General features: G+C 49.2%; 1 protein-coding gene across 1 annotated transcript in view; it reads left to right on the forward strand.

The window, feature by feature from the left end:
* LOC120933748 (transmembrane protein 102-like) overlaps positions 1–1,402 on the forward strand; it is a 42,789-nt gene extending 41,387 nt beyond the window's left edge. Inside the window, exon 4 of the mRNA XM_040347122.1 lies at positions 127–1,402. Coding sequence (XP_040203056.1) covers positions 127–1,172 — 1,046 coding nt within the window. The 3' untranslated portion in view covers positions 1,173–1,402. The remainder of the gene's footprint in view (positions 1–126) is intronic.
* Positions 1,403–12,742: the final 11,340 nt, after the last annotated feature.

The raw sequence follows: 12,742 nt of genomic DNA on the forward strand, positions 1-12,742 counted from the left end.
AAAAAGGGCTGAAAATCTCGGCTTGTACTCGCGTATATACGGTATTCACTATAGTACTGTCTGTAGATCTTTGAGAAGACCACGACCCAAAGATATAATGTCCTATTTGTGTTTTTCCTTCTCCAGGTCAGATCCATCCTCTGCCATCTCCGAACGCCTTCCTTCTCCTCTCCGGTGGACTGTGCTCTGGACTTCTTGATGTTTCCCCAACTGATTTAGGAACACGGACCCCCTTCATTTCGTACTCCATCTCCTATACACTCCTAGTCCCCATCCTTCGTCTACCATCCCCCGATGTCCTGTCGCAGCCATGTCCATGTCATTACCACCTTCCCATATCTCTCTGGGAGAAGCCACATCCAGAGCTCGGCTCTGACGGCCCGCACCTCACCCCAGACCATGTATCTCAATGGTTTCTGCCTTCTTTCCTCTCAGCGGTGTCCAGCCTCCGTGATTCCTCCCCTCCTCTGACCCTAGAGAGGGCTGATGTGTGGGGTAACTGTGCCTCCATCTTGCTGTCTACATCTAGTGCCCTCCTCATTCGCTTTGACATTGTCCCCGTAGTGGAAGTTCGGGGTTGGCCCCCAGGGGCTCAATATCTAGATGACTGGTTAGGTGAAGATGGAGTCCCACCTCAGGTGTTCCATCTTCTCCCATGGGGAGCTGAGGGACAGTGGAGGGTGGGCTTCCCAGGTGTTGAGCTTTACATGCGACGATACTTACACCCAACACAGTCCAGGGTGCTAAGAGCCTCCATGGCTGTGTTGGGGCCCATACTCCAACAGCACGGAGGTCCAGGTCCATATATATTATGGATCACCCTCATCCACGCCTGTGAGAGGCTACCACAAGGGTACCTGTGCCAAGGGCAGAATGCGGCCTCCTGTTTTCTTGGGCTTCTTGAGGAGCTTTCCCTGTCCTTCCTTCGAGGCTCATGCCCCAACCCATTCTTACCAGGATGTGATCTGCTATTGGGCTCTGCCCAGGGCCACTACCTTGCCCGTAAGGTGTCCGAGGTAAGAACACAGCCAGTATACTACCTCCGTGAGGTGGTGAGGGAGGCCAAGGAGGTGGTGAGGGAGGCCAAGGAGGTGGCGAAAGGGGAGAAGGTGGAGAAGGAGGATATTGAGGAGGAGGAGGAGGAAAGGGGGTCCAGCTGTTACCCCAGCTAGGGTAATGATACCCTCAAATAGCACTACAGTGGAACCTCTGATTGCAAGTAACGCGGTTAACAAACGTTTCTCAATAGGAGCGCTGTATTTAAAAAAAATACTAACTTGGTTTGCAAGTGTTGTGTCGCAAAACGAGAAGGATATAGGCCAAAGAGGGGTGCAGTACTGCGTTTGGCCTGGGGTGGGGGGCGCCTGTGCCATTTGGGAATGCTCGGAAAGACACGGAAACACGCCATTGCCGAGGTCAGCTGAGCTGTCCTCGGACCTTTCCGGCCGTTTCCGAGGCTCTCCGGTGCCCCCCCACCTCTGGCCGCATGTTGTATTGCATGCCATTGAAGTCAATGCGGAACAAATTATTTTAATTTCCATTGACTTCAATGGGGAAACTCGCTTTGATATGAGAGTGCTTTGGATTACGAGTGTTCTTCTGGAACGGATTATGCTTGTAATCCGAGGTTCCACTGTATATTAATTTCTAATTGCTGCTAGGAAAGTGCAGTCCTGACCAACCATACATCTGCTGAGATTGAGACCTGCTCCAATTTTACTACTGCCCCCCCTCCCCCCTTCCCAAGCGAGCAGATAAAAGCGGGAGTGGCCTGCTTAAATTAGGACTATTATTGGGTGCATCATGATTGGGTTTTAATTTTGCTTTTGAAAGTATGATGTGCATAGCTCTAGACACACAGCAATGCTCTGATGAGTATTCTCGGAAATGCTCTGCAAGACCATGAGCAGTCTCTGTATTGCTCTGCAAGACCATGAGGCTGCTCAGCAATGCTCTGCAAGACCATGAGTAGTCTCTGTATTGCTCTGTAAGACCATGAGGCTGCTCAGCAATGCTCTGCAAGACCATGAGTAGTCTCAGCAATGCTCTGCAAGACCATGAGCAGTCTCTGTATTACTCTGCAAGACCATGAGGCTGCTCAGCAATGCTCTGCAAGACCATGAGTAGTCTCAGCAATGCTCTGCAAGACCATGAGCAGTCTCTGTATTACTCTGTAAGACCATGAGGCTGCTCAGCAAGACCATGAGTAGTCTCTGTAAGACCATGAGGCTGCTCAGCAATGCTCTGCAAGACCATGAGTAGTCTCTGTAAGACCATGAGGCTGCTCAGCAATGCTCTGCAAGACCATGAGTAGTCTCAGCAATGCTCTGCAAGACCATGAGCAGTCTCTGTATTACTCTGTAAGACCATGAGGCTGCTCAGCAATGCTCTGCAAGACCATGAGTAGTCTCTAAGACCATGAGGCTGCTCAGCAATGCTCTGCAAGACCATGAGTAGTCTCTGTAAGACCATGAGGCTGCTCAGCAATGCTCTGCAAGACCATGAGTAGTCTCTGTATTGCTCTGTAAGACCATGAGGCTGCTCGGCAATGCTCTGCAAGACCATGAGTAGTCTCTGTATTGCTCTGTAAGACCATGAGGCTGCTCGGCAATGCTCTGCAAGATCATGAGTAGTCTCGGGAAATGCTCTGCAAGACCATTAATGGTCTCGGCAATGATCTGCAAGACCGTAAGGAAACTCTGTATTCCTCTGCAAGACCATGAGGCTGCTCAGCAATGCTCTGCAACACCATGAGTAGTCTTAGCAATGCTCTGCAAAACCATGAGGCTGCTAAGCAATGCTCTGCAAGACCATAAGGAATCTCTGTATTGCTCTGCAAGAACATGAGACAGCTCAGCATTGCTCTGCAAGACCATACAGAGTTTCAGCATTGCTCTGCAAGACCATGAGACAGCTCAGCAATGCTCTGCAGGACCATAGAGAAGTTCAGCATTGCTCTGCAAGACCACGAGGCGGCTCAACAATGCTCCATAGAGAAAAGTTTACTCCAGCAACGTTCTTTTAAAGCTTGGGGAGAGTTGCGGCATTGACGTTCTCCAAAGGTCAAGGCACTGGCAATGCTTTGCAGAGCACAGGAGTTACCATAACAGCTTGCATTGTGGGAGAGGCAGAGAGATGCTCTGCAGACCACTTTAATAACATTGCAGTGAATATAAAAATCTTTCTCCCTTTTAACCCTTCACCCTCCGCTTCTTGAAGAACGTCTTTGCCTCTCTACTTCCCATAGGAACATCATTAACCCCTCGCCCTCCACGTCCCGCAGATCATCTTCTACATCCCGCAGAGCGCTCTTTTCCATCATTAACCCCTTACCCTCCAATTCCTGCAGAGCATCTTTCCCTGTCTCGGTTTCATTAACCGCGATGACATCACAAGTTAGAGTGTTGCAGGGCGGCGATGCATCGCACATGATGGATTCGCCTCACGTCCCGTACAGGGTGTCCCTCCCTTAATTCTGATCAATTTTCTGATTAGCTCAGTGGCTGGCGGCGGTGTGCATGTATATATTATATCCGTACCCTGCTGGCAGCACACAGAGGGCGATGTCACCCCCGACTGTATATATATATCTGGAGGCATCTCTCCATAGAAACCTTCATCTGCTCAGGATCATCTCTTCACATCGGGAGACAAAATTCTCTTCCATGTGTCGGAAAAGTCTATTTTATCTTTACAGAGTTTACATTGTTGTTGTGCAAATTTTAGGAGTGGAAATGTAAGGAAGTGGAGATACTTCTTTGTGTAGAATGGAAAAGTCTGATTATTCCCATTATTTGTATATAGGGGGAGAGATATATTTTATATCATTTTTCCAGACTGAATCCTCTCCAGATGTAGAAATAGATCCCTGAAAATGAAATATCTGTTATCGCCAAATAAAGCGCCTGAATCCAAAGAAGAATAATGATCTATCTTTATCTACCTCCGTATTTTTCTCAATTTTCCCCCCATTTCCTGTTCTCTAACCCCCCCCCCCCCAAATTCACCCCCTCATCTTTCCATTCAACTCTCCTCTCCAAGGATCTCACCCCCTCATCTCTCCACTCAACCCTCCTCTCCAAGGATCTCACCCCCCTCAATTCTCCACTCAACCCTCCTCTCCAAGGATCTCACCCCCCTCAATTCTCCACTCAACCCTCCTCTCCAAGGATCTCACCCCCCTCAATTCTCCACTCAACCCTTCTCTCCAAGGATCTCACCCCCCTCATCTCTCCACTCAACCCTCCTTTCCCAAGGATCTCACCCCCGCTGATCTCTCCACTTAGCCCTCCTCTCCAAGGATCTCGCCCCCCGATCTCTCCACTCAACCCTCCTCTCCAAGGATCTCACCCCCGATCTCTCCACTCAACCCTCCTCTCCCAAGGATCTCACCCACCTCATCTCTTCACTCAACCTTCCTCTCCAAGGATCTCACCACCCCTAATCTCTCCGCTCAGCCCTCCTCTCCAAGGATCTCACCAACCCAATCTCTCCACTCAACCCTCCTTTCCAAGGATCTCACCCCCCCTGAACTCTCAACTCAACCCTCCTCTCCAAGGATCTCACCCCTTCCGATCTCTCCACTCAACCCTCCTCTACAAGGATCTCACCCCCCCCCCCCGATCTCTCCACTCAACCCTCCTCTCCAAGGATCTCACCCCCCAATCTCTCTCTCCACTCAACCCTCCTCTCCATGGATCTCACCTCCCCGATCTCTCCACTCAGCCCTCCTCTCCAAGGATCTCACCACCCCGATCTCTCCACTCAGCCCTCCTCTCCAAGGATCTCTCCCCCCTCATCTCTCCACTCAACCCTCCTCTCCAAGGATCCCCCCCAGTCTCTCCACTCAACCTTCATTTCCTCTCCAAGGATTTTGAATATTCTCATTGTATAAAGGATTGACGGATAACAAAACTTATAATAAATATAATTTATAAATGCATTTGATTCAGCATTTTTACTTTTATATGTAGCCCCCTTGACCTAAACGAGGGTGTCGGGTCACCTGCGGTCAGGTGACCGATGCACACCGCTGGGGTCAGGCGTGCACCGCTAAGGTAGTGGACCCTACGGCTGACTGCTGCAGACGGAACACTGGGTGGCTAAAGGAGACAGGTCCACTGGAGCACTAACTGGGATCCCACAGGGAGCTAGAGCCTAAGATTCCCCAGGGCGTGGAGTCTAAGATCCAGCAGGTGTTCACCAGAGCCTCTAGTGGTGAGGATGGACTGGGCTGCAACTGGATTCAGGTCCCAGGTCGCGACCCAGAGTCCCCCAGCTCATGCTCACAGTAGGCTATAGAGCAGGGGTCTCCAAACTTTTCAAACAAAGGGCCACTTTATTGTCCTTCAGACTTTAGGAGGGCCAGATTGTAGCCAGCAGGGGCAGAAAATGTCACAGACTCGGCATCAGTGAGAATAAATATGGCCTTAGGGTTGGTATCCAATAGGAGGAGGTGTATTCCGCCCTATTAGTAGGAGGTATAGTATATATAGTGCCCCATTGTTTATGTCAGTGGGACAAATTTTGCCTCATATCAGTGGGAGGAATTGTGCCCCAAGGGCCGGATAAAGACTAGCAAAGGGCCACATCTGGCCCTCGGGCCGCAGTTTGGAGACCCCCTGCTATAGAGGATAGAGGGGAAGCAGCAGCTCAGGATACAAGAGATGGAGAGGGGAAAATCCAAAGGTCAGGGCGACTAGCAGACGAGGATAAACGAAGGACACGCCAAAGGTCAAGGTCACAAGCAGACAGGGATAGTTGAGAACAAGCCAAGATCGTTAAAACAGAGACAGACGTAGCACACGGCAAGCAGGAACTCAACCACACAATAGTTTAACAAACACTGTTGATCAGCCTGGGTGGCTTGCAGAGCACAGGTAATATAGAGTTCTCTGATAGGGCCTGGGGTGGAGCCATGCTAGAGGAGAGATTACTTAAGCAGCCAGGTGAGAGTGGCTGGCCTCTAAGGTGAACACATGGAGGAGGTAGGCTGACAGACAAACATTACAGCATAACCAGGGGGTTACTGTGTCAATTAGTGATGGGCCAAACATCCCTCTGGTTCGGTTTGCACCAGAACTCCCGATCATTAAAAAAGTTCATGCATCGGTCCATGACGTCACAAGTGGGCAGTGCTGCCAGGCGACGTCACCTCTTGCCTATTTAACCACTTCAGCCCCGGACCATTTCGCTGGCCAAAGACCAGAGCACTTTTTTGCGATTCGGCACTGCGTCGCTTTAACTGACAATTGCGCGGCCGTGCGATGTGGCTCCCAAGCAAAATTAATGTATTTTTTTCCCCACAAATAGAGCTTTCCTTTGGGGGTATTTTGATCACCTCTACGGTTTTTATTTTTTGCGCTATAAACCAATTTAGAGCGTCAATTTTGAAGAAAATTATATATTTTTTTACTTTTTGCCATAATAAATATCCCCAAAAATCAATAAAAAATATGAAATTTTTCCACAGTTTAGGCCGATACGTATTCTTCTACCTATTTTTGGCAATAAAAAATTGCAATAAGCATTTACTGATTGGTTTGCGTAAAAGTTATAACATCTATAAAATATTTTTATTTTTTACTAGTCAGCGTTTTTTTTTTTTATCATGACTGCTACTTTACGATGGACACATCGGACACTTTGGACGCATTTTTGGGACCATTGTCATTTATGCAGCGATCAGTGCTATAAATAGTCCTTGGGTAAGAGTCTTATTCCTAGTCCTCTCCAGTGCCCGGGCCATGATGGGTCCGTGATGTCACAAGTAATGCTGGACATTGGCGCGGACAGATTGGGTTATCGGTGGGAGTGGTGGCAGGGAAGAAAAAGAACACCGGACAAAGAAGGCAGAAGAAAGTAGAAGAACAGAAGAAGCAGGGGGCGGAGGAGAAGACCGGAGGATGAAGATGTGGGAGAAGATGAAGGAAGACCGGAAGAAGAAGCAGAGAAGAAGATATTTTTAATAAAAGACTTGTCAAAAACTGTCTACTGTATTTTTTAACACTACTTTTTTGGGGGGTGAATGGGTAGGTGTACAATGTACCCCATACTCCATCACATAGGGGGCCCCCTTGTTAAAGGGGCTTCCAGATTCCCATAAGCTCCCTGCCCACAGACCCCAACAACCACCGGGCAAGGGTTGTCAGGAAGAGTCCCTTGTCCCCATCAAAATGGGGGCAAGGTGCTTTGGGGTGGTGGGTGCAGAGCCTCCCTTCCCAAAAGCACCTGTAACTGGCAGGGGTTAACGCCGTTTAGGATATACCATTCCACCAACAGCTTATCGACACTCCACAATTCAGCAGACGAACACGGCCTATATGGATTTCCCCCAGAAACGAGACACACAGCTCTGTCTCTGGTTCAAAACGAATAGATCTTTTAATGGTAAACTCAGGCTCTTATACAGTTGGCAACCAAATATGAACAATGACTGAACTCCACCCACAACATGACACAAGGAGCCCAATACACATTTTTAGTAAGACTTTCTGCCACCGATATAATCCACATGAGCTATTTAGCTACAGCTGACACGTCAGACATCAATAGGTAGATTCAGAAAGAGTTAGGCCGGCTTATCTACAGATAAGCCGACCTAACTCTGAATCTGCACCGACCTATGTTTAAGTGTATTCTCTAACAGAGATACACTTAAACATATCTAAGATAGGACGGCTTGCGCCGTCCTATCTTAGATTGCAATGTTTTGGCTGACTGCTAGGTGGCGCTTCCATTGCGGCCAGCGTAGATTATGCAAATGAGCTTGTACGCCGATTCACGAACGTACGCGCGGCCGCCGCAGTCGAATTACATTGTTTCCGTAAGAGATAGGCCGCCTAAAGTTAGAGCTATGCTCTAGTGCAGTGGTCCCCAACCTTTTTGGCACCGGGGACCGGCTGCATGGAAGAACATTTTCCAAGGCCCGGTTGGGGGGAGGTTAGGGATGGCAATTTGTCAACGCATTATTTCTATTTATTACATTGTAGTAAAAAATAAAAAGTTAAACCCACCATAATGCAGAATCAGTGGGAGCTTTGAGTGTGTCACTTGCCACGCTGCCTGCCACCAGATGTGGATTGTCACTTACCACGCTGCCTGCCACCAGATGCGGATTGTCACTTGCCACGCTGCCTGCCACCAGATGCGGATTGTCACTTGCCATGCTGCCTGCCACCAGATGTGGTAAGGCCCCAACAGATGAAGCTAGTGCCCCCACTAGGCCCTGCTCACACTCACCCTGTCACTGGTAGTGTTGTCATACTCTGGGCTCCCCCATTAACAGTACTGTCATCTGCCCCTATTTATATCATAACCCCACATTACAGTCCTCAGTCCCCCCCACACATTACAGTCCTCAGCCTTCCCCCCCCCCCACACACACACACACACACTACAGTCCTCGGTTGCGTCCCCCACACATTACGGTCCTCGGTTGCGTCCCCCACACATTACAGTCCTCGGTTGCGTCCCCCACACATTACAGTCCTCGGTTGCGTCCCCCACACATTACAGTCCTCGGTTCCGTCCCCCACACATTACAGTCCTCGGTTCCGTCCCCCACACATTACAGTCCTCGGTTCCGTCCCCCACACATTACAGTCCTCGGTTCCTTCCCCCACACTTAGGGACAGATCGGAGGGAGGCACAGCATGAGGAGAAAAGTTGCAGTGAGGGAGGCGGGACAGTTCTGGATGGAGGGCCGAGGTAGCAAACAGGTGATTGGCTGCTAGGATGAAGGACAGTCCTAGCAGCCAATCGCCTGTTTGATAACCTCGGGCAGCTCCGCCCTCCACCCAGAATTGTTCCGCCTCCCGCTGTCGGCTCTATGAGCGACGCAGGAGAAAGAAAAGTCTCATTGCGGTCCGAATGGCAGAGTGCAGCGGTCTGCATGTGGGGCTCTCTCATGCCGCGGCCCGGTAGTGGGCCGCGGACCGGGGGTTGGGGAACACGGCTCTAGTGGACTAGTAATGTTAAGTATGGCCGCCGTTCCCGCCGCGAAATTCGAAATTTTTACGCTGTTTGCGTAAGTCGTCCGCGAATCGGGATTTACGTCGTTTACGTCCACGTCTAAATCAATAGGCCCGTACGGCGTACTTAGCCGCAATGCGCACTGGGAAATGTAGTCGGCCGGCGCATGCGCAGTAGCAAAAAACGTCAAAAAACGTGAGGTCAAGCCTCATTTCCATACAACACGCCCCCCTCCAACCAATTTGAATTAGGCGCCCTTACGCCCGCTCGTTTGAGGCTACACCGCCGTAGATTAGCAGGTAAGTAGATTGAAAATCACTATTAGCCTAACTAATTTACAGCGGTGTAGCCTAAACAGGCTAGGCTACGCCGCCGCAACTATAAGCCAATGTACCTGAATCTACCTACAAGACTCCAGCTTTTCTCACCTGCTATACAATACACATTTCATCAATAGAACTTTCACACAATACAGTGCTAGTTAGCATCACACAATGAAAAGGTCTTTAGAAGCCAGACTAGAGTTAGTTTACATGACAGTAGCAAACTTAATTACCACCTTAACGGTCTATGTTCCACATTGAATGAGTCACTCTCCTATTGACCTGTTGGGTTCAGAATCAACAACCTGTAATTAGTTCTTTGCAGACATTCTTGAATATATTGTGGATTATCATTACTGTCCCATCTCCAGTAATCCAAGATATAATTTCTCAGTCATCCGATGACCCTAGACACAAGAGTCATTGGTGAAGCTGAAACAGGAGTACCCCACACCCTTCAAGAGCCTCTGGGTCCCACAGGCCATACCGTTACAGTACCCATCCCCCCATGTTGAGGACATGCGGCCTGGTATGGTTTAGGAGGGGGGAGCTCGCTCGGATAAGGGTCTGGCATAGATTTTGGGGGGACCCCCACACCATGTTTTTAAAATTTTGGCATGGGGGGTCCCCTCCGAATCCTTTCTAGACCTAAGGACCTGGGGGGACCACACACTGTTTTTTTTTCCACATTTTTTTTTGTTTAGCCAGCAGTTCTTTTTGTTTTTTTACATTCAGCGGGAAGCCCACTGACAACTGATGACTCATTGGTTGTCAAGGGCGTGGTGGCCGGCTTCCCGACTCCCTCCTTAGCAACCAGCTATATACAGTGTAAAAAAAAATGCATAATGTGTCACATTTTGGATGCTGGTCCATTGAAGTCTACTACATGCAAAAGCTGTATTTTTGCGCAAAAAAAGTCCTTGACCCTTTCCAAAAACGCAAAGGCACAAAAATGCATTGATGTGAACATGTTCCATAGGAACCCATGTTAAAAAAATGTCCCTGCATTTCTGCAAAATGCATAAAAAACGCATTAGTGTGAATAGAGCCTAAAGGTTTGTTAATTAGAGCCTGAACTTCCACTATTTGCAGCATACCAATCTGGTTACCCCTGCGATTCCCGGAAAAGTACACTCAGTATCGTAATAACAAGGAGGCTTTCTTCAAAGAAGCAAGAAATCTTTATTTTTTGTTTAGAGCGTAAAGAGGATCAACATTAAATGTTTTAAATATTGTTATAATGTGAGAATAAAAAGTTGCAAGAAAATATTTATATATTTTTAGAAAAAAGATGTTACAAAATAGACAGTAAAATAAAAGGGTGCCCAATCCAACAGCCAACATATTGTTGCACAGAACGAAATCACAGTTTGATAGACCTCAAGCATGATATTGATCCTATGTGAATTCTCCTTAGGAGATCTGTGACCAAACCATATAATGGACATTATTACCTAGGCGTGTTTGGTACCTGATCTATACTCCCCTCATACAATTTAGTAGGCACTTGTTATTAATGTAAATACATCATAGCACGAATTATGGAAATTGTATGAAACTCACTTCTATGTGGTTCAAACCCAGACTCACATTTATACCTCTGATTTGCAAAATGGGAATCCCTCATAAAGGAAACTGCTTGTATACAGACCCGGGAACTCAGCACAGGGATGGTGGGAACCCCTCATAATGGACACAGCTGGTGTACAGACCCGGGAACTCAGCACAGGGATGGTGAAATCCCCTCATAAGGGGCACAGCGGGTGTACAGGCCCGGGGACTCAGCACAGGGATGGTGGGAACCCCTCATAATGGGCACAGCAGGTGTACATACCCGGGAACTCAGCACAGGGATGGTGGGAATCCCTCATAATGGGCACAGCAGGTGTACAGACCCGGGAACTCAGCACAGAGATGGTGAAATCCCCTCAAAAGGGGCACAGCAGGTGTACAGACCCGGGAACTCAGCACAGGGATGGTGGGAACCCCTCATAATGGGCACAGCGGGTGTACAGACCCGGGAACTCAGCACAGGGATGGTGGGAACCCCTCATAATGGGCACAGCAGGTGTACAGACCCGGGAACTCAGCACAGGGATGGTGGGAACCCCTCATAATGGGCACAGCAGGTGTACAGACCCGGGAACTCAGCACAGGGATGGTGGGAACCCCTCATAATGGGCACAGCAGGTGTACAGACCCGGGAACTCAGCACAGGGATGGTGGGAACCCCTCATAATGGGCACAGCGTGTGTACAGACCCGGGAACTCAGCACAGGGATTGTGAAATCCCCTCATATGGGGCACAGCAGGTGTACAGACCCGGGAACTCAGCACAGGGATGGTGGGAACCCCTTATAATGGGGACAGCAGGTGTACTAGGGTGACCCCGTGTCCCGGATTGCCCGGGACAGTCCCACATTTTGCAGGTCTGTCCCGGGCACCTTCATTCCAGGACAATACAGTGTCCCGGAATGAAAAATGAAACTGACACAGCCACCCCCCCCCCCCCGGGCCAATCTGATGCCCCCAAAAAAGGCCGCCACATCACCGCTTTACTCACTGACAGTACTAGTCCTGGCCGGGAATGCCTGGAGGAGCACAATCCACGCCCCCTGCTTGTGATTGGACACACGAGACGGGATTTATGATTTCTCGAATCACTGTGCTGTGATTCGTTACAGCACAAGCTGATTTTTGGAAAGGGAGGTGTCCCTGAATGCATACTTGCCAACTGTCCCGTTTTTAAAGGGACAGTCCCGTTATTTGGGACCTAGTCCCAGCTAATTTAGCCTGCCGGGACTTGTCCCGGCTATTGGGGAAGGCAGGTGCGGCTTCTGGGTCTCAGCAGGGACCTGAGCCTGCGCTGTGTGTTTGGGATGCAAAGCTCCTTTCTGTTCCCTCCCTCCCTCCTTCCAGTCTCGTGCTGTGCGGGGTCCTTGTTGTCTCTGACTCAGCCTCCCCCTCCAATCAGCAGCGCGGTGTGCTGTGAGACCTCGGAGGCGGAGCTCACTGTAGCTCCTGTCGGCTGGCCAGAGGAAGGGAGGAGGTGAGTGAGCTGAACTTTTCTGGGAGAAGTTTCCTAGGGTGGATAGTAGTAGTACAAACTTTCAAGGAGATTTTTTTCTTAGGAGAAGAATCGGGGGAGATAGTGAGTTTGAGTGTGGGCGAGGGGGGCAGGGTGAGGTCTGCAGCCCAAACACATTTTGACAAATCACTTCTAAGCATGAACACTCTGTGCAAACATCATCCAATCCAATTGCTCAGACTAGATAATGTGGGGTCATTTATAGCCATTCATGTAACCTGTGTGTGTATGTGGCGAGTTCACACTTCTCATTGTACAGACTCAGAACCTGTATACATGTACAATCAGAAGTGTGAACTCACCACATACACACACAGGTTACATGAATGGCTATAAATGACCCCACATTATCTAGTCT

Source organism: Rana temporaria, chromosome 3 (assembly GCF_905171775.1).
Source record: "Rana temporaria chromosome 3, aRanTem1.1, whole genome shotgun sequence".
Classification (NCBI taxonomy): domain Eukaryota; kingdom Metazoa; phylum Chordata; class Amphibia; order Anura; family Ranidae; genus Rana; species Rana temporaria.